At 45.7% G+C, this 26,983-nt stretch overlaps 1 protein-coding gene across 2 annotated transcripts; it reads right to left on the reverse strand.

The window, feature by feature from the left end:
* Positions 1 to 3,754: 3,754 nt before the first annotated feature.
* On the reverse strand, positions 3,755 to 17,121 carry H3-3A (H3.3 histone A). 2 transcript variants are annotated; one of them, XM_072140023.1, is made up of 4 exons: positions 17,043 to 17,121; positions 13,673 to 13,827; positions 9,116 to 9,269; positions 3,755 to 4,728 (listed from the first exon to the last, which is right to left on the reverse strand). In XM_072140023.1, exons 2-4 carry the CDS (start codon positions 13,798 to 13,800, stop codon positions 4,600 to 4,602), a joined length of 411 nt encoding a protein of 136 aa, XP_071996124.1. In that variant the 5' UTR covers positions 13,801 to 13,827; positions 17,043 to 17,121; the 3' UTR covers positions 3,755 to 4,599. The 2 variants fall into 2 exon arrangements, with proteins under 2 accessions (XP_071996124.1, XP_071996122.1); XM_072140021.1 differs by lacking the exon at positions 17,043 to 17,121 and adding an exon at positions 15,031 to 15,188.
* Positions 17,122 to 26,983: the final 9,862 nt, after the last annotated feature.

Raw genomic sequence — 26,983 nt, forward strand, 5'->3', positions numbered from 1 at the left:
TTCAAAACACCATGTGTGGCATCACCCTCGGGCTGCGGTCACACATGGCGCTTTGAACGCATTTTTGGCTTGTTTTTAAGCAGTCTGTCAAAAACTGCAAGTTAAAAATGCATGCGTTTTTGAAAAATGCATGCGTTTTTGACCAGTTTTAATTAAGATAAAAGGTAAAACGCCACGTGTGACCCTAAGGGCGTGTTTACACGTTGCGCTTTGGTTGCGTTTTAAACGCTTTTTACGCATCACAACACATTACTGTTAACATTTGCGTTTACAAAACGCATTGTAAATGCGATGTTAACGCATGCATTTTGTTAATGCTGCATGTAAATGTGGCGGCAGGGTGCGGTCACACATACTGCTTTGATTCCATTTACAAACTGAATCAAAGCACACGGGTGCGTGCCACGGCCCGATCGCATACAGGCAGTCCCCGGGTTACATACAAGATAGGGTCTGTAGGTTTGTTCTTAAGTTGAGTTTGTATGTAAGTCAGAACCGTATACTGTATTATTGTAACCCCAGTCAAAATTTTTTTGGTCTCTGTGGCAATTGAATTTTAAAAATGTTGGGATGTCATGAGAACCCGGATTAACTATAAATCTTAATTACAGGCACCATTGATAACTGTTACAGCTGATTATTATAGCCTAGGACTAAAGTACAGTAAATTACCAAAATCCAGAGGTCCGTTTGTAACTAGGAGTCGTATGTAAGTCAGGTGTTCTTAAGTAGGGGACCGCCTGTATATGCGTTTCAATGTCTTGCATTTAGAAAATACAAGGCACTAGGTCAGTGATGGCGAACCTATGGCACGGGTGCCAGAGGTGGCACTCAGAGCCCTTTCTGTGGGCACTCAAGCCAACAGCCAAGGACAGAGTTCACCAAACAGGAACAAATCCATTAAATCTTCCTGCAGTCCTAGGCAACTTATGAGATGCTGCGCACAGCACTATTTTACAGCGACACTTCATTGACTGTTTGGAACTGCTTGAAAAGTGAGAATGTGTTGAAAGAAGTGCATTATCTTTGGAGGTCCTCCTGCTGGACCCACCATTCTTCCTTAACAGAGAGACCCTGGAGAGAAGCTACAATAATAGTCTTAATTTGCCCACCTTGATTCAATTGTATTGGTGGCCTCAGGCGGCCGATACAATTGAAGAAGTGGAAGAACAGGTAGAAATAAGTTACTGTTTAAAATGGCACATTGGCACATCAGGGTAAATAAGTGGGTTTTGGTTGTAGTTTGGGCACTCGGTCTCTAAAAGGTTCGCCATCACTGCACTAGGTGCTAGGCCGGTGACATGTGGCGTTTTTGCTACGATTTTGAACACATTGAAAACGCATGCATTTTTCAAATGTTTGCTTGTGTTTTGGAAAAAAAAAAACAATGCTTAACCCCTTTGTGTCCAAGACATTTTAGACCTTTAGGACCAGGCCGGATTTTTAAAATTAGCCCTGTATCATTAAAGGTTATAACTTCGCGACTCTTTAACATATCCAGGAGATAATTTTACCGTCACACATTGTACTTCAAAGTAATAGAAACATTTTGATGATATCTTTTGTGTTTAGTTATGAAAAAAATTGAAATTTGGCAAAAACGTCGAAAAATTATTCATTTTCAAAGTTCAAAATGTTCTGCTTTTCAGGCAGATAGTTATAAAGTTACTTGGGTGCTATGACTAACATTTCCCGAATGTCTGCTTTATATCGGCGTGACTTTTTATGCCTCTTTCTTTTTTTTAGGTTGTTAGGAGATTCAGAATTTTGGGTGCAATTTTTCTCATTTTTATGAAATTCACCCAAATCCTTATTTAGAGGCACCAGCTCAGCTTTAAGTGACTTTGAGAGGCCTACATAACAGTAAAACACAATAAATCATGACATTTTAGAAGCTACACCCCTCAATGTGTGTAAAAAAAAAAAAAAAAAAAAAAACAACTTTAAGAAGTGTGTTAACCCTTTAGATGCTTCACAGGGGTTAAAACAAAATGGAGGTGTAATTTACAAGCTGTAATTTTTATTTTCTAGACAAAATATTAGTATAAAGTAAAAACTCCACAAAGTTTGATACCCAATTTCTCCTGAGTAGGAGGATGCCCCACATGTGTTGGTAAACCGCTGTATGGGCGCACGGCCGGGCATAGAACGGAAGCAGCGCCATTTAGAGCAGATCTGCATTGTCACATTTTACAGGCTATAAGTTTGTTTTTTTTTTGTAATGTGGACATATGGGGGATTTTTTTTTTTTTGTGGATGAGACCCACCTTTCAGGTACATCATTTACAGGGGGTTAAATAGCTAATAATCAGATTTTATTAACTCTTTGTTGGTGGTGGTTAGAAAAATCATGAATTCTTCTTTATGGTTTTTATAGTGGGGAGACGTATTATGCAGGCACAAAAATCTCCCCATCTCCAGTTTTCAGTATTTTCCACCCAAGCGGGGCAGGGGCGAGAACACCCGTCCCGCTAGAAAATGGTGGAGACTATAGCGGAAATCTCTGCCATGTCAGATCTGATCTATACAGCGCCTACCTGACGTATACAGCGCCTGCATCTAAGGGTGATGCCGCACGTGGCGTTTTGAACCCGTTTTGGTCCGTTTTAATGCAGTCAGTTAAAATACGCATGCGTTTTTGACAGGTTTTAACAATTATCTTAATTAAAAATGGTAAAAAACAGATGCGTTTTAAAAAAACGGATGCATTTTTTTAACGGACTGCTTAAAAACAGACCAAAAACGGGTTCAAAACGCCATGTGTGGCAACACCCTTAGGGTGAAGACACATGTGGCGTTTTTGGGCCGTTTTTAGTTAGTGTATTTTGAGATTGTAAGAAACGCATGCCTTTTTTGAAAACGCATGCGTTTTTGTCCATTTTTTATTGCGCAAATTCGGAAAAACGGACAAAAACGTTTTTTAACGCATGCGTTTCTTACAATCTCAAAATGCACTAACTAAAAACGGACCAAAAACGCCACGTGTGTCTTCACCCTAAGGCGCTTTCACACAATGCGTTGCATCACGTTTTTTTAAGCGTTTTTGACGCATTCCAAAGGCTTCATTCTTGATCACATACTTCGGTTTTAGTAGATGCAGTGGAAACGCAATGTAACCTCAGCATGTGAACAAGGCTGAAGCCTTTGGAATGCGTCAAAAACGCATCAAAAAACGCAACGCATCTTGTGAAAGCGCCCTAAAGAGGAGCCGGAGCCTCTTAGTAGATAAGGATGCCAGAACACGGATCACATTTTAAAATGCATGTCAAACACAAGAGGCGACTGGCCAGATTACATATGGGTTTCCAATGAAATGCATGCGATCTGCAATGAACACCATGTGGCAAACATGTTTTTTTATTTTTTATTTTTTTGGTGGAAGGTATTCAAATACCACCAATCTTACATCGATCAGTGCGAATTCACACTGTCAGGGAACGTAAAAAGTGAGTATCACAGACTGACTACACTGCCAGGGACAGAATATATTGATAGGATGCACATAATTCCGTCCCCGGCAGAGTGGTTGATCCGAGCCACGCCAGTTTCCAGGTTCCGTGATCATGGACAATGTGTTAACACATGCGTTAACATCCCTTTAACAAGTGTAAACAGTAATGTAACTAGGCAAATCACCTCTCCTCAGCTGTTGCAATGCATTACAAAACGCGCCCTCAAAAGGGATGCCAACTTCAGGTTTCTATCCTTATCCTTATTTCTTTCTTTAAAAAAAAAAAATCCAGAACCCAAAAAAGTTGTTTAATGTATTTTAATAGCAAACTTACAGGACAGCACAGAAGACAGACGACAACATTAAAAACATGTAGCTGAGTGTAGGACAAGTCCTTTTGGAAAAAAAAAAGTGAATGGATGGAATTTTACTACTTGGTAAAGAAGAAAAAAAATGCTACAAACACTTCAGTTGCCTTTAAGATTTTTTTTTACTTCAGGAAAAAAAAAAAAAAAATTCAAAATGCTGGCATTGTCCAGATAAGAAAAAAAAACTCCTTTATTTATAATTTTTCTTATAAAGTCGACATGTATTTAACCCACTGTATGAACGTCTGTCAACAACAGTATATAGAAAACGTCCCTGACATCCCTACACAGCGGAGGCGGCCATCTTGTGGACTGAAAAGAGGAAGCAGCCATTTTACGGAGGGCAGCACCAGTGTTTATGAAACAAATTCACTTCACTAAGAACCAGTCACACCACAGAGACGCGAGGCACGTTATTTACCTCACGCGTCTGAGGTAACCGGATTCTTGTTGAATTTTAGGCTGAATATGAATTCAGCTCACAAGATGGCCGCCTGAGCGGTGTGAAGGTGACAGAGACGCTGTGAATGGAGGATGTCGCCCTCCTTTGAGGAGAAAAAATGAAAATTACACACAAATGAAAAAAAATGGAAGAAGTTTGCCCACACCTGAACCTGTCCCCTACATTTCCATTCACAACCATATATTTAGGTACCTTTTTAACCCCATGGAGAAAAAAAATATATATCTAAACGCTCAAACTACCAATTACAAGGAAGAAGAGATTTATTTTTTTTTTCGTTGTTTTCAGGTTTGAAGATGACAAGATAGGAATTTCTCTTAAGCGCGCTCTCCGCGTATGCGGCGTGCTAGCTGGATGTCTTTTGGCATGATTGTGACGCGTTTGGCGTGGATGGCGCACAGGTTGGTGTCTTCAAACAGTCCGACCAGGTAGGCCTCGCTGGCCTCCTACAAGAGAAAAAGGAGATGGAGACATCAGGTGGGTGCTCAGCGAATACAGTATGGGACTATAAACTGCTCATATACAATAATGTAATAAAAAACACACAGTAATAGAATAACTCTGCTGGATGGGGGAAACATAACCTGCTCTGCTTGACCTCTCCAAGTCTGAACTAGGTCTAAGTTACACTCAGGTAAAGACCATTTAATTGTGCATTCAATACGGTCAGTTATGTGGTTTTTTTGGTTTTTTCTTTCCCCAAAAATTGCAGGAGAAAGCATTACAAAACCAGCATGTTTGTGTGTATGTGCGCGCATATGTCTGCGTGTGTGTGTGTGTAATATAAAATATATATTATACACACACAACACAGGTTTTGTAATGCTTTTGGACACACATAGACATATAAATATATACACACAAACTAAGGGTATATAACAGCTAATGAAGGAGGAGCAATAAGTACTAGTCATATTACAGCAATTATTCCTTAAAGGGAACCTGTCAGCAGAAATTGACCTCATAAACCACTACCAGTATGTCAAGTATTGTCAAGCAGCCAAACACATTCCAGATCACATTTCTTCCATGGCCCAGTGTGGTGGCATCATCCAGATAATTAACTTTGAAGTGCGATTTGTAGAAGTTGGTTGTAGAAAGTCAAGGAGGCGGAGATTTTAACACTGACGTCAAGCTCTCTCTTACTCAGAAAGTCCCCTTTACTGTTATTGATGGTCCTGCATCCAGGGAAATCACTAATCAGATCTCCTGAAGTCCGGTACATCACATCCATCACGTGGAGGAGGCGCCCTTAGGCAGGGAGAGCTTGACTTCCCATGTTAAACTCTCCGCCTGCTTGACTTTCTACAACCAATTTACAACTCACTTTAAATTTGATTTTCTTGGTGATGGAACCACGCTGAGTCATGAAAGAAACATGATCTGGGAGGTGTAAATCTGCTAGACAAATATACTAGCATACTAGTACTGTAATCGTTTATTAGACCAATTTCTGATGACAGGTTCAACATAACTTAAAACTGATTCTAATGAAATTCTCTACAAGTTAGTATAGTGTTAGCACAGTGATTTTATTTTAACCCCTTCCCGCCGTGGCCCTTTTTCGATTTTGCGTTTTCATTTTTCACTCCCCACATTCAAAAATCTGTAACTTTTTTATTTTTCCATGTACAGAGCTGTGTGATGGCTTATTTTCTGCGTAACAAATTACACTTCAAAATGGTGGTATTTAATATTTCATGCCATGTACCGGGAAGCAGGAAAAAAATTCCAAATGCAGTGAAATTGGTAATAAAACGCATTTGTGCCGTATTCTTGTGGGCTTGGATTTTACGGATTTCACTCTGCACCCCAAATGACATGTCCACTTTATTCTTTGGGTCGGTACGATTACGGGGATACCAAATTCGTATAGGTTTAATAATGTTTTCATACATTTAAAAAAATTAAAACCTCCTGTACAAAATTTTTTTGGGGAATTTTGCCATCTTCTGGGGCTAATAACTTTTTCATACTTTGGTGTATGGAACTGTGGGTGGTGTCGTTTTTTGCGGATTTTGATGACGTTTACAATGTTATCATTTTTAGGACTGTACGACCTTTTGATCACTTTTTATAGAATTTAAAAAAAAAATTTAAATGGCAAAAAAGTGCCATTTTCGACTTTGGGCGCGATTTTCCGTTACGGGGTTAAACGCAGTGAAAAACTGTTATCATATTTTGATAGATCGGGCATTTTCGGACGCAGCAATACCTAATGTGTATGATTTTTACTGTTTATTTATATTTATATCAATTCTAGGGAAAGGGGGGTGATTTGAATTTTTAGGTTTTTTTATTATAATTTTTTTATTTTAACTTTTTTTTTATTTTGATTTTTACTATTTTTCAGACTCCCTAGGGTACTTTAACCCTAGGTTGTCTGATCGATCCTATCATATACTGCCATACTACAGTATGGCAGTATATGGGGATTTTACTACTCATACATTACCATGTGCTGACAGCACATGGTAATGAATGGGTTAATCCGAAGTAGCTTCGGGTCTGCGTGAGACCCGAAGTTACCATGGTGACGGATCGCCGCTCCCCGATGACGTCACGGGGAGCGACGATCCACGGAAAGATGGCGGCGCATGAGCGCCGCCGTCTTTTTGAAGCTGCCGGCACCTTTGCCGGCGGCGATCAGCGGTAAAACACCCGCGATCGGTGCCGGCACCGATCGCGGGTGTTACCGGTAAGCCTTTGCTGCAATATGCAGCAAAGACTTACCGGCTATGGAGAGGGCTCGGCCCGCGAGCCCTCTCCATGTACCGGGACCCGACATGTGACGTACTATTACGTCACATGTCGGTAAGGGGTTAAGGATTAAATAATAAAAAATAAATAAAATAAAAAAAAAAAAAAAAAAAAAAAAAAAAAAAAGGTAAATTACGGAAACTAACGCCCCCGCGAAACAAGGATCTATAGGTCGTTGCTATAATTCTGGTAGTGTCCGTTACGACTGAGTCTATGTGATAGTGTTACTCTCCTGTACAGCTCACCATTAGCCTGACCCAGAAAAATTGAAAATTATAATTGGAGAGTAAACAACGCGCTTCATCCTTGCATCCAATTATTGTCTTAGGGGGAAAAAAAATAAATAAATATTAGAACGCCTGCAATTATTCTCGTTATTACGACGCTCGTCTGTTTTGTACAGAAATAATTTAAAAAGCAATTATTCCGCTGAACGGCTTTCTGCAAGTATTACGATCAGCGGAGGGAACGGATGAGCGTCTCATCTCATGGATAATAAAAGAGACTGTACACGGAATGAGAACGTGGTGTAAAACGAGCCCTGGAGCAACATCCACGGTCCATACCAGGACTTACCCTGCCAGGGGAACCCTCCCTCTGCTCATAAGTCTGAGCATCATTTATATGGCTGCCGTGCAATGCAACACTTCTCCTGTAGGGGTCACTGCAGGGAATATGTGCAGGTGGAGGCTGATCACTCGATCGACAAATCGAACATTTACAGAACTCATTTACAAGGACAGATACAGGACAGGAGACTTGTGCATGATCAATGGAGGTGCCTCCTCTTCGACCTCACCAACATGGATGCTGTGTATTCCTGCAAGGATGGGGCAACAGATACACAACTTCATTGTGCTCCAGTTATGGAGGGCAACAGACAAGCAAATCTGTTCCATCACTAATGCAGGGATATACAGGACCCCCCCGCCACCCTTCTCAAGATATAGGGGGTACCCACAGTCGAACGCCCCCACCACCCAGTCACGTATTCCCATATCCCTTGGATAGATCAGGATCGCTAGTAGGACAGCCTCATCCCTATAGCTGCAGGAACAAAGCCACGACTTGCATATCAATCAGCCGGATCCTGGATGACGTGCGGGGAAGGAGCTCACATTACAGAAAAAGGGCCACAGGCAATTTTAATAAAAATCCAAAAATAAAGAACAGCTCAAATAAAATAAAGCGGCGCAGAGCAGACAGCCGGGGGATTTACCAGTGCGACCTATAAGATACAAGCAGCCGGCTCCGTTATTACGTTACTACTGCCATATAAGTTCATGTTCATTCAGCGCTCAGAACAATGGCCTTGCTAGAGTAACAATAGAGAACAAACTTTCATGCATCTTTGCATGATGGGTAATAAAAATGATAATGGTATAATCAGAGTAAGTTATAGAGTTAGAGCTTTATTATACTCCAGAGCTGCACTCACTATTCTATCCTGTACTGATCCAGAGTTACATCCGTTATTATACCCCAGAGCTGCACTCACTATTCTGTTCACACTTACTAGGTGAATTAATGCTGACTGGAATCCTTTTAAAGGACACCAGGATGAAGGATTGTAAACCAAGCACACGGACATACTGGTTTGCACCCCCTCTGGCAGGGTCTGTTCTTCTTTTAGCTTCTTATGTCCGGTTTTGTAAAATAAAATAAAAAAATATGCAAATGAGTGAGGGATTTCAGACTCCATAGGTGTTAATAGAGCCTGGAGCCCCTCAGGCTAATTTGCATAACGTTTAAAGCCTTTTTTTTTTTTTTTTTTTTAAATAAGGGCATAAAAAGCTTAAAGAAGAGCAGATCCTGCCAGAGGGGGCACACACCAGTAAGTCAGTGTGCTTGGTTTACAATCCTTCATCCTGGTGGTAGATGTCCTTTAAGCAGCAGAATTGTGATTGCTGCAGTGGAATACTGAGTCCCCATCCTTGGTACATGGGTCTATCATCCATCATGGTCATATATGATTGCAGGGAGCCAGGTGGTGGGGAACACCAGCGCCCCCACAGCATGGGAGTATAACTTATGTTTACCATATAGCAACAGGTTATGTAAGTGGGGACTTACCTGCAAAGCACCAATAGCAGCGCTCTGGAAGCGCAAATCTGTTTTGAAGTCCTGCGCGATTTCACGGACAAGACGCTGGAAGGGCAGTTTGCGAATAAGCAACTCAGTGGACTTCTGGTAACGTCTGATCTCACGGAGAGCCACGGTACCCGGCCTTACAAACAACGAGAGAAGGAAAACAGCGAGGTTAGAAACAAGTCACACAATGGATCCGTGACTACGGCCGCACCATCTTATAAATCACATCCGGGGCGTTTCCTCACACTGCTGCGCTCTTATCTCTCTGCACTTTCATGTATTAAAGTCATAAATGTAGGAAGTCATCACGGTGGTGTGGCCAGGATGGAGAAAAGATACCACGACTCTTATCCATGTGACCAGTCACAGTTCATCCCAAGCCATCTAAATATTAAATGCTACATATATGACTTATTATAGGTATATACTATGAACCTCCTATATACCTCCGCTACTGTATACCTTATAGGGGGCGCTACATTCAACACGGATGTCCCTTCCTATAGGGATAGATGGAGAACTCAATCTATCCCTACTTCTACAATATCCAGACAAGACACATCGCCCCTAGTGGTCACTGAGTAAACTACAATACTCAAGTAGTTACTACTTTGCATGGACTGTCATATGTTAAAGGGACACTAGGTTTTACCCCATTAAACTACAAGCCCCCTAAGGACGCATATGAAATGTCCTTTCTAGAATTCCTAGTGTTATGTGAAATCTCACCCGTTTACATATAGAAAAAGAAAAATCTCATCCAAAGTCGTGTGACAACAAACAAAGAAGAGTCAGATTTTGCCTGAGATGAGTAAAGTTTAGAGGCTTCAGGAGAAAGGTCACTTCAGACACCACCATCTTCAGTTCTATAGCACCTACAAACAGGGTGCCGGTGTCATAACAAAGATAAGAATCTCATCTTTCACATTGGAAATGCTACAGATAAAATAAATCCAATTCCAGACCATTATCTGCAGCTCGAATTTTAAATATATTTTGGCTGCCTGTAGAGCTGATTCTTTGGATCACAGAACCACAAGTCTAAATCTGAAAGATGAGATTCATATCTTTAAATGTGACAATAGCAGTATGATTCTCGGTAGGTCTGAAGTGAGTTTCTCCCTGCAGCCTCCAACCTTGACTCATCTAATTTTTTTTTTATTTTTTTTTAATGGGTAAACGGGCAAGATTTCACAAAAAAGAAAGGAAATACTAGAAAGGACATTTCTTACAGTACCTGAGGGGGCTGGTAGTTTAATGGGGTTACAAGTATTGTTAAAACCCCAAGAAAACTGTTATTCTTCCCCAAATTCATGCCTTCTGCTTGATGTCAGTGAGTAGAAACTTTGCCATCCATTTACCGCTCCCGCTTACAAATCCTTCCCTGATTTCTATGTATCCAAATAAGCGAGAGCCGTGCCTAGTGCACACAATTACCGCCATCTTGAAACGAAAAAAAGAGGTCCGAAACCGCAATGTAATCCAGTTGTTCCTATGGAAATCCGCAGCAAAGTAGAAAAGCAATTTTGTGTTTTTCTGTTGCGTTGTTACAGAAATTTTGGAATTGCCCAAAATCTCCATTGCAAATCCACAGAGTATGGATGTCAATGAGCGTGAAAGGTCGATTGATAGCAACGTGACAGATGCCAGAATAGGTATCGCTTTACTGCTGCAGCAAAACGCTGAAGACATTCTGTGTAGAGAATTCTGCTGTGTTACATCTATCATCAGAATCCATCCTGATAACCCAGGGACATTACTCCTAGATCCGGGCACCGGGACTGTGGTATCTTCTTATATTGGTTATCCATGGCCGCCATCCTTCTAAATTCAACTGTCATAATTATGCTAATGAGCTTGAAGTACTCGGGTGGTGTTACCAGATGCCCTCCATGCTGTAGCTTCACAGGCTGTTACACTGTCTGCCATCCCCCTCTTCATCTGCCTGATGTAATATCACTGCAGCAAAGGAACTTTCCGCACAACAGGGGGGGGGGGGGGGGGAGGTGCTCCTGCACAGTGTAAAAGCCTTTGAAGCTACAGCACATAGGGACTCAGTTAACACCCCCGTGAGGGCTTCGCTCTCATTAACATAATTATAAAGGTTGATTTTAGAAGTAAGGAGGCCAGGGATAACAACTATAAGAAGATTACCCCAGTCACGGGGCCTGGATCTATTAGTGAGTGATGGATTTCCCCTCAAAAAAAAAAATCCCCTCTGTGAACAAGACCTGGTCTCCTAATTCAATGACAGCAAGCAGAGACTTTGACAATGCTGCAAAGTATGTAAACTTTTTACTAGGACATGATATAAAACTGGAAACCCTCTCAAAGAAAACATTCAGGATTTAGAAACCACGGCCAACTGCTTCAAGAAACAGCGCCCCTTCTGTCGACAGGTTGTGTCTGGTACTGCGTCTCAGCTGTATTGCAGTAAACAGCACAGAGCTGGAATACCACATACAGTGTGTGAAGAGGTGTTGTACATTTCCTTCCATTTTACATCCCCATTAAACGTCTCATGGTAACAGAAATAGACTCCGTCCCCCATAAATTGAAAAGACGGGAATCTAGTGAAGCCTTTCCTGCAGAGATAATGGAATGGGAGGTCCCGAGGCCCAGAGACCCTTTACCAACATTATAACCTATAAATGTAAGGGTCTGAAGAATCAATAGAAAAATCCATCCTTACATCTACATCTAAGATCTCCTATATATAACTACAGAGCCCAGCTGTGACCCCCCCCCCCCCCCCCGAGGTCTACAACAGAGAGCAGCTATTCCTGGTCACATAAACATGTGGCCCCATAGGGAGGATCTATACTATACATCCATCCCAGTGCAGAGGAGAATACACACTACTGACTGCCATCACTGCACCCAACAGTGTACACTCTGCTACATGCCACAGGATCCTGTATACTCCAGAGCTGCACTCACTATTCTGCTGCTGGTGCAGTCACTGTGTACATACATGACATTACTTATCCTGTACTGATCCTGAGTTACATCCCGTATTATACTCCAGAGCTGCACTCACTATTCTGCTGCTGGTGCAGTCACTGTGTACATACATGACATTACTTATCCTGTACTGATCCTGAGTTACATCCTGTATTATACTCCAGAGCTGCACTCACTATTCTGCTGCTGGTGCAGTCACTGTGTACATACATGACATTACTTATCTTGTACTGATCCTGAGTTACATCCTGTGTTATACCCCAGAGCTGCACTCACTATTCTGCTGCTGGTGCAGTCACTGTGTACATACATGACATTACTTATCCTGTACTGATCCTGAGTTACATCCTGTATTATACTCCAGAGCTGCACTCACTATTCTGCTGCTGGTGCAGTCACTGTGTACATACATGACACTACTTATCCTGTACTGATCCTGAGTTACATCCTGTATTATACCCCAGAGCTGCACTCACTATTCTGCTGCTGGTGCAGTCACTGTGTACATACATGACATTACTTATCCTGTACTGATCCCGAGTTACATCCTGTATTATACCCCAGAGCTGCACTCACTATTCTGCTGCTGGTGCAGTCACTGTGTACATACATGACATTACTTATCCTGTACTGATCCTGAGTTACATCCTGTATTATACTCCAGAGCTGCACTCACTATTCTGCTGCTGGTGCAGTCACTGTGTATATACATGACATTACTTATCCTGTACTGATCCTGAGTTACATCCTGTATTATACCCCAGAGCTGCACTCACTATTCTGCTGCTGGTGCAGTCACTGTGTACATACATGACATTACTTATCCTGTACTGATCCTGAGTTACATCCTGTATTATACCCCAGAGCTGCACTCACTATTCTGCTGCTGGTGCAGTCACTGTGTACATACATGACATTACTTATCCTGTACTGATCCTGAGTTACAACCTGTGCATTTATCACCCCCACTGCAGACTTTGAAGTGTATCAAATTCTATACTTTATTACCTGAATTATCTCTCTTATAAAAAGCACCAGGAATTATATTCCAAATTGTTTACAAAAAAAATAGAATAATGACATAAAAATCAATAATATAGTATGGGTAAAAAGTTGAGGCTTCTCTCCCGCACACAACGGGTTAAATCCTCACCAGTCTATAGTCTGCCCTCTAGCGGGCGCTGGGTGTCAGTGCAGCCTGTACCGGAGCAGGTGGGATCTGAGCCAGGAGCAGCGCCCCCTCCTTCCTCCCTCCCTGCCCCCTCCTGAGCCTCCATCCCGGGGCAGGAGATACCTCACCCTCAGCTGCCCCCGGGCCGGGGGTAAGTCATGCAATTAAAATAAATAAAATATATAAAATTTACAAAACAAAAATAGCAAATACATGAAAAATAGCAAAAAAAAACCCTAAATAAATGCTCAGTATCTTCTATCACTGGAGGGGAAAAAGATTTGTAAGAGGAAAGAATCTGCTGCATCTCATAGCTCCTCCCGGCTTAACCCTTCACTGTCTGGATGGCATCACTAGAAGGCACCTACCGGGGGATCTGCACGCATGCGCGGTGCGGGCCTCACCTGTAACGATGCGGCTTCTTCACCCCTCCGGTAGAGGGCGCGCTCTTCCTCGCCGCTTTGGTCGCCAGCTGCTTCCTGGGGGCTTTCCCACCGGTGGATTTACGGGCTGTCTGCTTGGTACGAGCCATGATGTGGTCAACAGAGGAGTCCTAAACCTGCCCCCAGCAGCACAGAGGATTTACAGGAAGGAGGAGGAGGGGGAGGAAACACAATAATAAAGGATTTAATAAGACGTAATTCACACTGGTCTCCACATCCCATTCACCTGACATGACCTGAGAGTGCTGAGCCCCCCCCGGCAAAAGACTTCCCGCCAGGGGGTAACTTATACTGATAAGTTCCCCCCCCCCCCCCATAATAGCCCCCCACACCTCCAAAATATGGGTGCAATGAAAAGCCCCCCAAATCACCAATCATGAGACAAGGAGCAGCCAAGATCTAGTCACCACAAAGAGTTAACTCCGGCTCTGCCCCCTCTACAGCCACAGAGACCCTGCCCCCTCATCAGGACAAAGCCCCCCTATTATTATTGGGGTACACGGCCTCTCTAATAGCCCCCCAGGAGGGGGTACAACAGGGTAAATCCCTGAGCAGTCACCCCTCCCCCATCCAGCAGGTCCCAGCTGCTCTAAGTGACCCCAGGGGTGAGCAGACCCCCCCCCATAGACCCGGGTGTTAGTATTGGGGTGCTGCTCAGGGCACTTTTGGGGTGCATATGTCGGGGGCAGAAGAAGGAAGCAGAGATAAAGGGGGGAGGAGGAGGGGGGGCAGGAAGAGGAACATTACAAAGTGATACAATGTAACCAGCTCCAGCGGATACAATGTAATAACTGCCCCCCGTGTACAATTACCCCCCAGGGAGGAGGGGGAGGGGGTAAGTGAGGGGTAAATAAGGGGCTCAGGGCATAGGGAGCCCCCCCAGAGCCGGGCACGGGGGTCTCCAGGGGCAGCAGCTGTTATACAGTGACCAGAGAGACAAGATGGTGAAGCTCAGCAACAACCGGGGAGCCCGGGACATTAGGGGGGCGTTTGCAGCGGTTTTTGGGCACTTTCCCCCCTCGTGCAGGGGGCGGGAGGGGCACGGGCTGTTAGGGTGGGGTGTCAGGGGGGGTATGGTGCAGGTCTGGGGGGGCAGCGGCTCCAGGAGCGGGGGATATTATCGAGTGAAGATGCCCCGGGTAGGGGCAGGAGGCAGGAAGGAAGGGGCAGCCTCTCCTCCGCTTATTGCAGCCCCAAAAAGTTTGCGTGTGGGTGCGGGGGGAGGCCGGGGGGCCCGGGCAGGGGGTGCACAGCTCGGGGGTCGGGCTCGGGGGCTTGGGCTCCGGTTTGGGCTCCGGGATTTGCCTCTGGTAACTTACCTTCCCCGCAATGTGAGGCGCAGGCGGCTGCTGGCTGCAACACACAATTGAAAAATGGCTGACACCGGAGGAGAGTCCCACAAGCCGAGCATGGGGCGCCCCCACCCGGAGCAGCCAATCAGGCACAATGGAGGGAAGGCCCAGCCCGGGACCGTGTGTACAAACACAAAGACACGCGAAGCCGCTACTACTACACACTGACAGGGGCACAGGACCAACAGGACTACTACTACATGGCACAGGACCAACAGGACTACTACAGGACTACTACTACATGGCACAGGACTGGTACTGACAGGGGCACAGGACCAACAGGACTACTACTACATGGCACAGGACTGGTACTGACAGGGGCACAGGACCAACAGGACTACTACTACATGGCACAGGACCAACAGGACTACTACTACATGGCACAGGACTACTACTACATGGCACAGGACTACTACTACATGGCACAGGACTACTACTATTACAGGACTACTACTACATACTGACAGGGGCACAGGACCAACAGGACTACTACTATTACAGGACTACTACTAATACTATTACTATAAGACCACTACTACACGGACCGCTACAGGACCACTACTACACAGACCGCTACAGGATCACTACTACACGGACCGCTACAGGATCACTACTACACGGACCGCTACAGGACCACTACTACACGGACCGCTACAGGACCACTACTACACGGTACAGGACTACTGACAGGGGCACAGGACTACTGCTCCTACACGGTACAGGACTACTGACAGGGGCACAGGACCACTACAGGACTACTGACAGGAGCAAAGGACTACTACACGACTGCTACTACACGGTACAGGACTACTAGATGGTACAGGGGTGCCATCTAGTAGTCCTGTGCAGGGGCAGAGGACTACTACTACTACACGGCTACAGGACTACTGACAGGGGCACAGGACTACTACTACTACACGGCTACAGGACTACTGACAGGGGCACAGGACCACTACAGGACTACTGACAGGAGCAAAGGACTACTACACGACTGCTACTACACGGTACAGGACTACTAGATGGTACAGGGGTGCCATCTAGTAGTCCTGTGCAGGGGCAGAGGACTACTACTACTACACGGCTACAGGACTACTGTCAGGGGCACAGGACTACTACTACAGGACTACTGTCAGGGGCACAGGACTACTACTACACGGCTACAGGACTACTAACAGGGGCAGAGGACCACTACTACAGGACTACTACTTCACGGTACAGGACTGCTGACAGGGTCACAGGACCACTACAGGACTACTGACGGGGGCAAAGGACTACTACAGGACTACTACTACACGGTATAGGACTACTACTGACAGGGGCACAAGACCACTACAGGACTACTACTACACGGTACAGGACTACTGACAGGGTCACAGGACTACTACTACACGGCTACAGGACTACTGACAGGGACACAAGACTGCTGACTACTGCCTGGTGCTACTTACAAATGGGACATCAAGCCCCTTCTGTATGCCACAAACCCAGGTACAAAGAACTGCTGCTGACATTGGCAAAGTACCGCTGTCTGCTGCTGACAAAAAGGGGACAACTACTGTATGCACAATACTACTAAACAGCAAATGACAAGAGGGCACAGTACTACTAGCCCAAAAAATACAAAAGGGCACAATACTACTACCCCACATATGGCAACTGTGCACAGTACTACTACCCAACACATGATAATTGCGCTACTCCTTCTTTACCACCAAATACATAATAAAAGGACATCTGTATCTTATAATCCAAATCTCACAGGAGTGAAACTTAATAACACTATCCCTTCAAAGTTTCAACATTCTCAGCGCCATCCACAGGCTGCATTGTGTATTTCAGCTAAGCCCTATTTTGTTAAATAGGATTGGATTGTGATACCAGACACGGCCTGTGGTCAGGAGTGGCGCTGACCACAGACCACGACAACAAAAAGAAATACAATATATGAATGTGTCTGACAGATATGACATATACTCAACCAGTATAAAATTTGGTGAAAATCAATGCCTCCGTATATACACGTCTGTTGTTGTTTCACTGATACCTGGAGTCATGTATGTATGTATACACCTCCGTGTAACTGAAATCTGGGGTCATGTATGTACGGTCACATGCCACCTCTGTGTAACTGACACCTGGGGTCATGTATGTATGTATACACCTCTGTGTAACTGACACCTGGGCTCATGTATGTATGTATGTATACACCTCTGTGTAACTGACACCTGGGGTCATGTAAGTACGGTCACATGCCACCTCTGTGTAACTGAGAGCTGGGGTCATGTATGTATGTATACACCTCTGTGAAACTGACACCTGGGGTCATGTATGTATACACCTCTGTGTAACTGATACCTGGGCTCATGTATGTATGTACACACCTCATGTATGTATGTATACACCTCTGTGTAACTGACACTTGGGGTCATGTATGTATGCTCACTCACATGCCACCTCTGTGTAACTGACACCTATAGACCTTTACATGCATTCGCCCTGTTATACCATGTTACCATCCAAGGTGGTGCATAATGTAAAAATGGTGGCTGCATGTTCCCATTAAAGAGCTTTACTACCATATTCTGGAGTATCCAGATCCCAAAAACGCTCTTCACCTTACGTTATCACTGTGCTGATGCAAAACATTGGGGCCCGTGGTTGGAGAAATTTTTTTCGGTCCATCTTTTCAGCATATCACCTAAAGGTGGGGTCAGGACCTGGACGGTATAGGCCTCCCCCTAAACTTTTCTATATTCTGAATGGTATTTCTGAGTCTCCTCCTAGTCCCCTGCACAGAAAATCATAGGCAGCTATTGTAAAGCGATAGAAAGACCCTTATAAACCTTTTGTACGCCCAATGACGGGTTATTTTTGGGCCTCCAATATTGGCAATAAGAATTTGGTACACACCCCCTTTTACACGCAATACCCCTATAAATGTTCATTTATAAATGCACACTGCCCCCTGTATGTGGAGTTGTGATTTTGTGAGGTATCGGGGCCTTCAGGACGATTTGGGGCCCCCAACACCATGTTTTTGGGGCTTGTGGATAAAATTTAATGTTGTCCCAAAAATTGGGAATTTGTCAAAGACCCTTTGACAAATATATGCTCCATGTCTGGCCTGGGGCTTTGGGGAGTTTTCATAACTAATTTATTGTCCATAGCAACCAATCACAACGCAGCTTTCACTTTCCTACATGAGTTTAAAAACAAAAAAAATCTCATAATTGGCCATTTTGCCCATTGCAACCAATCAGAGCTCGGCTTTTGGTTTTGAAACTGCTCTGGAGACATGTTATCTGCTCTGTGATTGGTTGCTAGGGGTAACAAGACTGTGAGCTGTAAATGTGGTGTTTTTAGAAATATCTTAGGCCTTGGGGGAAATTTCTGACTAAATATTTTCCAGCAACTCTGGGACATGTATATATATTTACCTCAGACTGCCTCACATCAACAGAGCGGACGTGCTTTAGATATAAAAACCTACAAATTGTGTAAATTTCTCTAATACTTGTGGAAACCTAATTTTGGTTGCTATTGCTGGGCCCAGGTTCAACGGCGATTGTGGGAGTGCCCGGGAGATCACGTGTACATGTAAAATATGTGACATATGTCCTCAAATCACTTGTACATAAACCAGCAGTCAATTGCTGAGGTGACCTATCATGTTTGCTTTATGTGAAATATGGCCGCCATCTTGAAAGCGGATGCATTTTCAAAAGACTTTTTTAACGGACTGAAAACGCATGATTAAAATATGGCGGCTATGTTCCATAGTCCCCTCTCTATACTTATTGGGGTATCCAAAAGGTCATTTTCCCTATGAAAGCAAAAAGATGAGGTTTGGGATTCGCTGCATATATTCTAGGTCAGTTTCCACTGCAGATATGCAAATTGGATTTATTTCGTTCACATCTACTTTGTTGCTACTGTAAGACCGCATTCACACAGTGGGGCAGATTTACTTACCCGTCCCGTCGCAATCCCCGAGGTGCGTTGTCTGACGAGGATTCGGAGCTGAATGTTAAACCCTGCACTTAGTCCGAATCAGTCGGGTTGTCCGACGGACCGCCCCTAAATGCAATGGAAACGCAATGTTACCTCAACATGGGACCACAACGGAAGCCTTTGCATTGCATCTCAAAATGCAATCGAGTTGTAATATGTGAATGCAGCCTAAAGGCTGCAGATTTTACGCTTTCCATGCTGCAGCAGAAAGTTTTCCGTTTTTAAAAAATTGTATTTATATGTATCCCCTATGATTTGTAACCGCTACAGAATATGATGGCGCTATATATATATATATTTTCAGCATATCCGTCCCTTGTGAACGTACTCTTAAAGCGACAGAGCCGCGCATGGCAGCACCATCTGGAATGTTTCCGTAGTTTCCAGTACAAAGTAGAAAAGTTGGATGTGAACCTGATATTCTCAGTATAATTAGTGGTATAATCAGTGTGTGACTCAGAGGATCATGGGATACAAGCCGTAGACGGCAGGATGACCTGGGTGCTGACCTGCAGGCTATCCACGTCACACGATTACTATGTCTGCAGCTGCCACACTTGTGTTTACACACCAGGAACAGAGCCATGGTCTGGGTGTGTCTGGATTACAGGCAGCTACTCCCTGCCACCGGCTGGAGGACACACATCACCCATCTGTGTACAAACAGCTGCTGGCCTGCTCTAGGGAAGAAACCAATCACAGCCCCAGGCCCTCTACCCATCACTAGTAAATGTGTAACCGGTTGTACGAGTGTAGTAGGGGGTTTATTCACATGTTGCATCTTCGTTTTTATCAAAACAGCGCCACGCCTGACCATAGCTATTGCTGGTATTGCAGCTCATCTACTGCATCCACTACACCTAGAGGAGAGGAGGTTCTACCATCACCATAGACAGGGGGCATCCTCTACACCTAGAGGAGAGGAGGTTCTATCAGCATCATAGACATAGGATATCCTCTACACCTAGAGGAGAGGAGGCTCTACCATCACCATAGACAGGGGGCATCCTCTACACCTAGAGAAGAGGAGGTTCTACCATCACCATAGACAGGGAGCATCCTCTACACCTAGAGGATAGGAGGTTCTACCATCACCATAGACAGGGGACATCCTCTACACCTAGAGGAGAGGAGGTTCTACCATCACCATAGACAGAGGCATCCTCTACACCTAGAGGAGAGGAGGCTCTACCATCACCATAGACAGGGGGCATCCTCTACACCTAGAGGAGAGGAGATTCTACCATCACCATAGACAGGGGGCATCCTCTACACCTAGAGGAGAGGCGGTTCTACCATCACCATAGACAGGGGGCATCCTCTACACCTAGAGGAGAGGAGGTTCTATCAGCACCATAGACAGGGGGCATCCTCTACACCTAGAGGAGAGGAGGCTCTACCATCACCATAGACAGGGGGCATCCTCTACACCTAGAGGAGAGGAGGTTCTATCAGCACCATAGACAGGGGGCATCCTCTACACCTAGAGGAGAGGAGGCTCTACCATCACCATAGACAGGGGGCATCCTCTACACCTAGAGGAGAGGAGGTTCTACCATAACCATAGACAGGGGGCATCCTCTACACCTAGAGGAGAGGAGGTTCTACCATCACTATAGACAGGGGGCATCCTCTACACCTAGAGGAGAGGAGGTTCTACCATCACTATAGACAGGGGGCATCCTCTACACCTAGAGGAGAGGAGGTTCTACCATCACTATAGACAGGGGGCATCCTCTACACCTAGAGGAGAGGAGGTTCTACCATAACCATAGACAGGGGGCATCCTCTACACCTAGAGGAGAGGTGGTTCTACCATCACCATAGACATGGGGCATCCTCTACATCAGGGGTCTCAAACTCAATTTACCTGGGGGCCGTTGGAGGTAGATTCTGGGTAAGGCTGGGCCGCATCAAGTTTTCCACACAAAATGCGCTTACAAAATATCATTATTCAGATTCAAATGTCACGGCGTCTCCCAGTGCAAGGAAAGCCCCGAGCTGGGAGACGTGTTTTCTCTATGAACGCGTCCTATGTACCGAGGGGTCCCAAGCTCCTACCGCACTGAGCCCAGTCAGGGACACTCCATTCCCCCCCCCCCCCCCCACCCGGTACTTGCCTCCCCGTGTCCCTCCCATCGAAGAAGATGAAGTCGCCGCTCTGACCTGCACCAAGTGCGTTCAGAGCGGCGACTTCATCTTCTTCAAGTACCGGAGGGAAGGGGATTAACCGGTTACGGGCCCTTTCCTGTTTTTTCATGTCCATTTTTCACTCCCCACCTTCAAAAAACTATAACTTTTTTATTTTTACACGTAAAGAGCGGTGTGATGGATTGTTTTCTGCGTAACAAATTGCACTTCATAGAGATGGTATTAAATATTCCATGCCATGTACTCGGAAGCGGGAAAAAAATTCCAAATGCAATGAAAATGCATTTGCGCCATTTTCTTGTGGGCTTGGATATTACGTCTTTCACTGAGCGCCCCAAATGACATGTCTACTTTATTTTTTGGGTCGGTACGATTAAGGGGATACCAAATTTGTATAGGTTTTATAATGTTTTCATACATTTACAAAAATTAAAACCTACTGTACAAAAATATTTTTTTTTATTTTGCCAAATTCTGGCGCTAATAACTTTTTCATACTTTGGTGTACGGAGCTGTGGGTGCTGTCATTTTTTGTGAAATTTGATAATATGTTCAATGATATCATTTTTAGGACTGTACAACCTTTTGATCACTTTTTATAGATTTTTTTATATTTTTCAAAATGGCAAAAAAGTGCCATTTTCGAATTTGGGCGCTATTTTCCGTAACGGGGTTATACGCACTGAAAAACCGTCATCATATTTTGATAGATCGGGCATTTTCGGACGCGTCGATACCTGATGTGTTTATGATTTTTACTGTTTATTTATATTTATGTCAGTTCTAGGGAAAGGGGGGTGATTTGAAATTTTAGGTTTTTTTATTATTATTTTTTTTTTTCCAACTTTTTTTTATTTTTATTTATACTATTTTTCAGACTCCCTAGGGTACTTTAACCCTAGGTTGTCTGATCGATCCTATCATATACTGCCATACTACAGTATGGCAGTATATGGAGATTTTCCTCCTCATTCATTACAATGTGCTATCAGCACATTGTAATGAAGGGGTTAAAACGAAATAGCCTCGGGTCTTCGGAAGACCTGAGGCTACCATGGAGATGGATCTCCGCCCCCCGATGACGTCACGGGGAGCGGTGATCCCAGGTAAGATGGCGGCGCCCATGCGCCGCTATCTTTTTGAGGCTGCCGGCAGCTTTGTCGGCAGCCATCGCTGTGAAAGCACCCGTGATCGGTGCTAGCACCGATCGCGGGTGTTACCGGTAAGCCTTTGCTGCAATATGCAGCAAAGACTTACCGGCTATGAAGAGGGCTCAGCCCGTGAGCCCTCTCCATGCAGTGCGACCAGGTGGGGGCCGCAAAATATTGTCCCGCGGGCCGCAGTTGGCCCGCGGGCCGCGAGTTTGAGACCCCTGCTCTACATCTAGAGGAGAGGTGGTTCTACCATCACCATAGACAGGGGGCATCCTCTACACCTAGAGGAGAGGAGGTTCTACCATCACCATAGACAGGGGGCATCCTCTACACCTAGAGGAGAGGAGGTTCTACCATCACCATAGACAGGGGGCATCCTCTACACCTAGAGGAGAGGAGGTTCTACCATCACCATAGACAGGGGGCATCCTCTACACCTAGAGGAGAGGAGGTTCTACCATCACCATAGACAGGGGACATCCTCTACATCTAGAGGAGAGGTGGTTCTACCATCACCATAGACAGGGGGCATCCTCTACACCTAGAGGAGAGGAGGTTCTACCATCACCATAGACAGGGGACATCCTCTACATCTAGAGGAGAGGAGATTCTACCATCACCATAGACAGGGGGCATCCTCTACACCTAGAGGAGAGGAGGTTCTACCATCACCATAGACAGGGGGCATCCTCTACACCTAGAAGAGAGGAGGTTCTACCATCACCATAGACAGAGGGCATCCTCTACACCTAGAGGAGAGGAGGTTCTACCATCACCATAGACAGGGGGCATCCTCTACACCTAGAGGAGAGGAGGCTCTACCATCACCATAGACAGGGGGCATCCTCTACACCTAGAGGAGAGGAGGTTCTACCATCACCATAGACAGGGGCATCCTCTACACCTAGAGGAGAGGAGGTTCTACCATCACCATAGACAGGGGGCATCCTCTACACCTAGAGGAGACGAGGTTCTACCATCACCATAGACAGGGGACATCCTCTACACCTAGAGGAGAGGAGGTTCTACCATCACCATAGACAGGGGGCATCCTCTACACCTAGAGGAGAGGAGGCTCTACCATCACCATAGACAGGGGGCATCCTCTACACCTAGAGGAGAGGAGGTTCTACCATCACCATAGACAGGGGGCATCCTCTACACCTAGAGGAGAGGAGGTTCTACCATCATCATAGACAGGGGACATCCCCTACACCTAGAGGAGAGGAGGTTCTACCATCACCATAGACAAGGGGCATCCTCTACATCTAGAGGAGAGGAGGTTCTACCATCACCATAGACAGGGGGCATCCTCTACATCTAGAGGAGAGGAGGTTCTACCATCACCATAGACAAGGGGCATCCTCTACACCTAGAGGAGAGGAGTTTCTACCATCATCATAGACAGGGGGCATCCCCTACACCTAGAGCAGTGATGGCGAACCTTTTAGAGGCCGAGTGCCCAAACTACAACAAAGACCCACTTATTTATCCCAAAGTGCCAACACAGAAATGTAATTTGTGATTTATACTCCCTTCTCTGTCACAGCTTACATTGATACCAGCACCTGAGGCACCAATAAAGCAGAAAATAGTCCCAGGTACAGCTGTCACTTTAAAATAGCATTGTGCACAGCTAGTCCTGGGCTGTCTGGGACTGCAGGAAGATACCTGGACTCATCTATGGTGATGGCCTGAGTGCCCACAGAAAGGGCTCTGAGTGCCACCTCTGGCACCAGTGCCATAGGTTAGCCATCGCTGACCTAGAGGATAGGAGGTTCTACCATCACCATAGACAGGGGCATCCTCTACACCTAGAGGAGAGGAGGTTCTACCATCACCATAGACAAGGGGCATCCTCTACACCTAGAGGAGAGGAGGTTCTACCATCACCATAGACAGGGGCATCCTCTACACCTAGAGGAGAGGAAGTTCTATCATCACCATAGACAGGGGACATCCTCTACACCTAGAGGATAGGAGGTTCTACCATCACCATAGACCGGGGACATACTCTACACCTAGAGGAGAGGAGGTTCTACCATCACCATAGACAGGGGGCATCCTCTACACCTAGAGGATAGGAGGTTCTACCATCACCATAGACAGGGGCATCCTCTACACCTAGAGGAGAGGAGGTTGTACCATCACAATTGACAGGGGGCATCCTCTACACCTAGAGGAGAGGAGGTTCTACTATCACCATAGACAGGGGGCACCCTCTACACCTAGAGGAGAGGAGGTTCTACCATCACCATAGACAGGGGCATCCTCTACACCTAGAGGATAGGAGGTTCTACCATCACCATAGACAGGGGGCATCCTCTACACCTAGAGGAGAGGAGGTTCTACCATCACCATAGACAGGGGGCATCCTCTACACCTAGAGGAGAGGACGTTCTACCATCACCATAGACAGGGGGGCATCATCTACACCCAAGGGAGAGGTGGTTCTAGCATCACCATAGACAGGGGATATCCTCTACACCTAGAGGAGAGGAGGTTCTACCATCACTATAGACAGGGGACATCCTCTACACCTAGAGGAGAGGAGGTTCTACCATCACTATAGACAGGGGGCATCCTCTACACCTAGAGGAGAGGATGTTCTACCATCACTATAGACAGGGGGCATCCTCTACACCTAGAGGAGAGGTGGTTCTACCATCACCATAGACAAGGAGTATCCTCTACACCTAGAGGAGAGGAGGTTCTACCATCACCATAGACAGGGGGCATCCTCTACACCTAGAGGAGAGGAGGCTCTACCATCACCATAGACAGGGGGCATCCTCTACACCTAGAGGAGAGGAGGTTCTACCATCACCATAGACAGGGGGCATCCTCTACACCTAGAGGAGAGGAGGTTCTACCATCACCATAGACAGGGGCATCCTCTACACCAAGAGGAGAGGCGGCTCTACCATCACCATAGACAGGGGGCATACTCTACACCTAGAGGAGAGGATGTTCTACCATCACCATAGACAGGGGGCATCCTCTACACCTAGAGGAGAGGAGGTTCTACCATCACCAGAGACAGGGGGCATCCTCTACACCTAGAGGAGAGGAGGTTCTACCATCATCATAGACATAGGATATCCTCTACACCTAGAGGATAGGAGGTTCTACCATCACCATAGACAGGGGGCATCCTCTACACCTAGAGGACAGGAGGTTCTACCACCACCATAGACAGGGGGCATCCTCTACACCTAGAGGAGAGGAGGTTCTACCATCATCATAGACATAGGATATCCTCTACACCTAGAGGATAGGAGGTTCTACCATCACCATAGACAGGGGGCATCCTCTACACCTAGAGCAGTGATGGCAAACCTTGTAGAGACTGAGTGCCCAAACTACAACAAAGACCCGCTTATTTATCGCAAAGTGCCAACACAGAAATTTAATTTGTGATTTGTACTCCCTGCTCTGTCACAGTTTTCATTGATACCAGCCCCTGAGGACACCAATAAAGCAGAAAATAGTCCCAGGTACAGCTGTCACTTTAAAATACCTCTGTGCTCAGCAAGTCCTGGGCTGTCTGGGACTGCAGGCAGATACCAGGAGTCATCTCGGGTGAGGGCCTGAGTGCCCACAGAAAGGGCTCTGAGTGCCACCTCTGGCACCAGTGCCATAGGTTAGCCATCACTGACCTAGAGGATAGGAGGTTCTACCATCACCATAGACAGGGGGCATCCTCTACACCTAGAGGACAGGAGGTTCTACCATCACCATAGACAGGGGGCATCCTCTACACCTAGAGGATAGGAGGTTCTACCATCACCATAGACAGGGGGCATCCTCTACACCTAGAGGACAGGAGGTTCTACCACCACCATAGACAGGGGGCATCCTCTACACCTAGAGGAGAGGAGGTTCTACCATCACCATAGACAGGGGGTATCCTCTACACCTAGAGGAGAGGGGATTCTACCATCACCATAGACAGGGGGAATCCTCTACACCTAGAGGAGAGGGGATTCTACCATCACCATAGACAGGGGGAATCCTCTACACCTAGAGGAGAGGAGGTTCTATCATCACCATAGACAGGGGGCATCCTCTACACCTAGAGGAGAGGTGGTTCTACCATCACCATAGACAGGGGGTATCCTCTACACCTAGAGGAGAGGGGATTCTACCATCACCATAGACAGGGGGAATCCTCTACACCTAGAGGAGAGGAGGTTCTACCATCACCATAGACAGGGGGCATCCTCTACACCTAGAGGAGAGGAGGCTCTACCATCACCATAGACAGGGGGCATCCTCTACACCTAGAGGAGAGGAGGTTCTACCATCACCATAGACAGGGGGCATCCTCTACACCTAGAGGAGAGGAGGTTCTACCATCACCATAGACAGGGGGCATCCTCTACACCTAGAGGAGAGGAGGTTCTACCATCACCATAGACAAGGGGCATCCTCTACACCTAGAGGAGAGGAGGTTCTACCATCACCATAGACAGGGACCCTTTGCTGTTATAACAGTGAGAGCCCGTGGAACTCTCTGCTGGAGGAGGTTGTTATTGCGGATTCTTTGTTCATGTTCAAGAAGGGACTTGTTTAATCCTAGGTTGGACTGGAAGAAACCTGCA

Source organism: Engystomops pustulosus, chromosome 3 (assembly GCF_040894005.1).
Source record: "Engystomops pustulosus chromosome 3, aEngPut4.maternal, whole genome shotgun sequence".
NCBI lineage: Eukaryota > Metazoa > Chordata > Amphibia > Anura > Leptodactylidae > Engystomops > Engystomops pustulosus.

What these genes read in the sequence shown, in the direction of transcription:
- H3-3A (XM_072140023.1), bottom strand. Translation starts at nt 13,800, where the DNA reads ATGGCTCGTACCAAGCAGACAGCCCGTAAATCCACCGGTGGGAAAGCC. An exon ending in AAGAAGCCGCATCGTTACAG is followed by an intron (nt 9,270 to 13,672) that starts GTGAGGCCCGCA and finishes GTTGTTTGTAAG; the next exon opens with GCCGGGTACCGTGGCTCTCC. An exon ending in CTGCTATTGGTGCTTTGCAG is followed by an intron (nt 4,729 to 9,115) that starts GTAAGTCCCCAC and finishes TTTCTCTTGTAG; the next exon opens with GAGGCCAGCGAGGCCTACCT.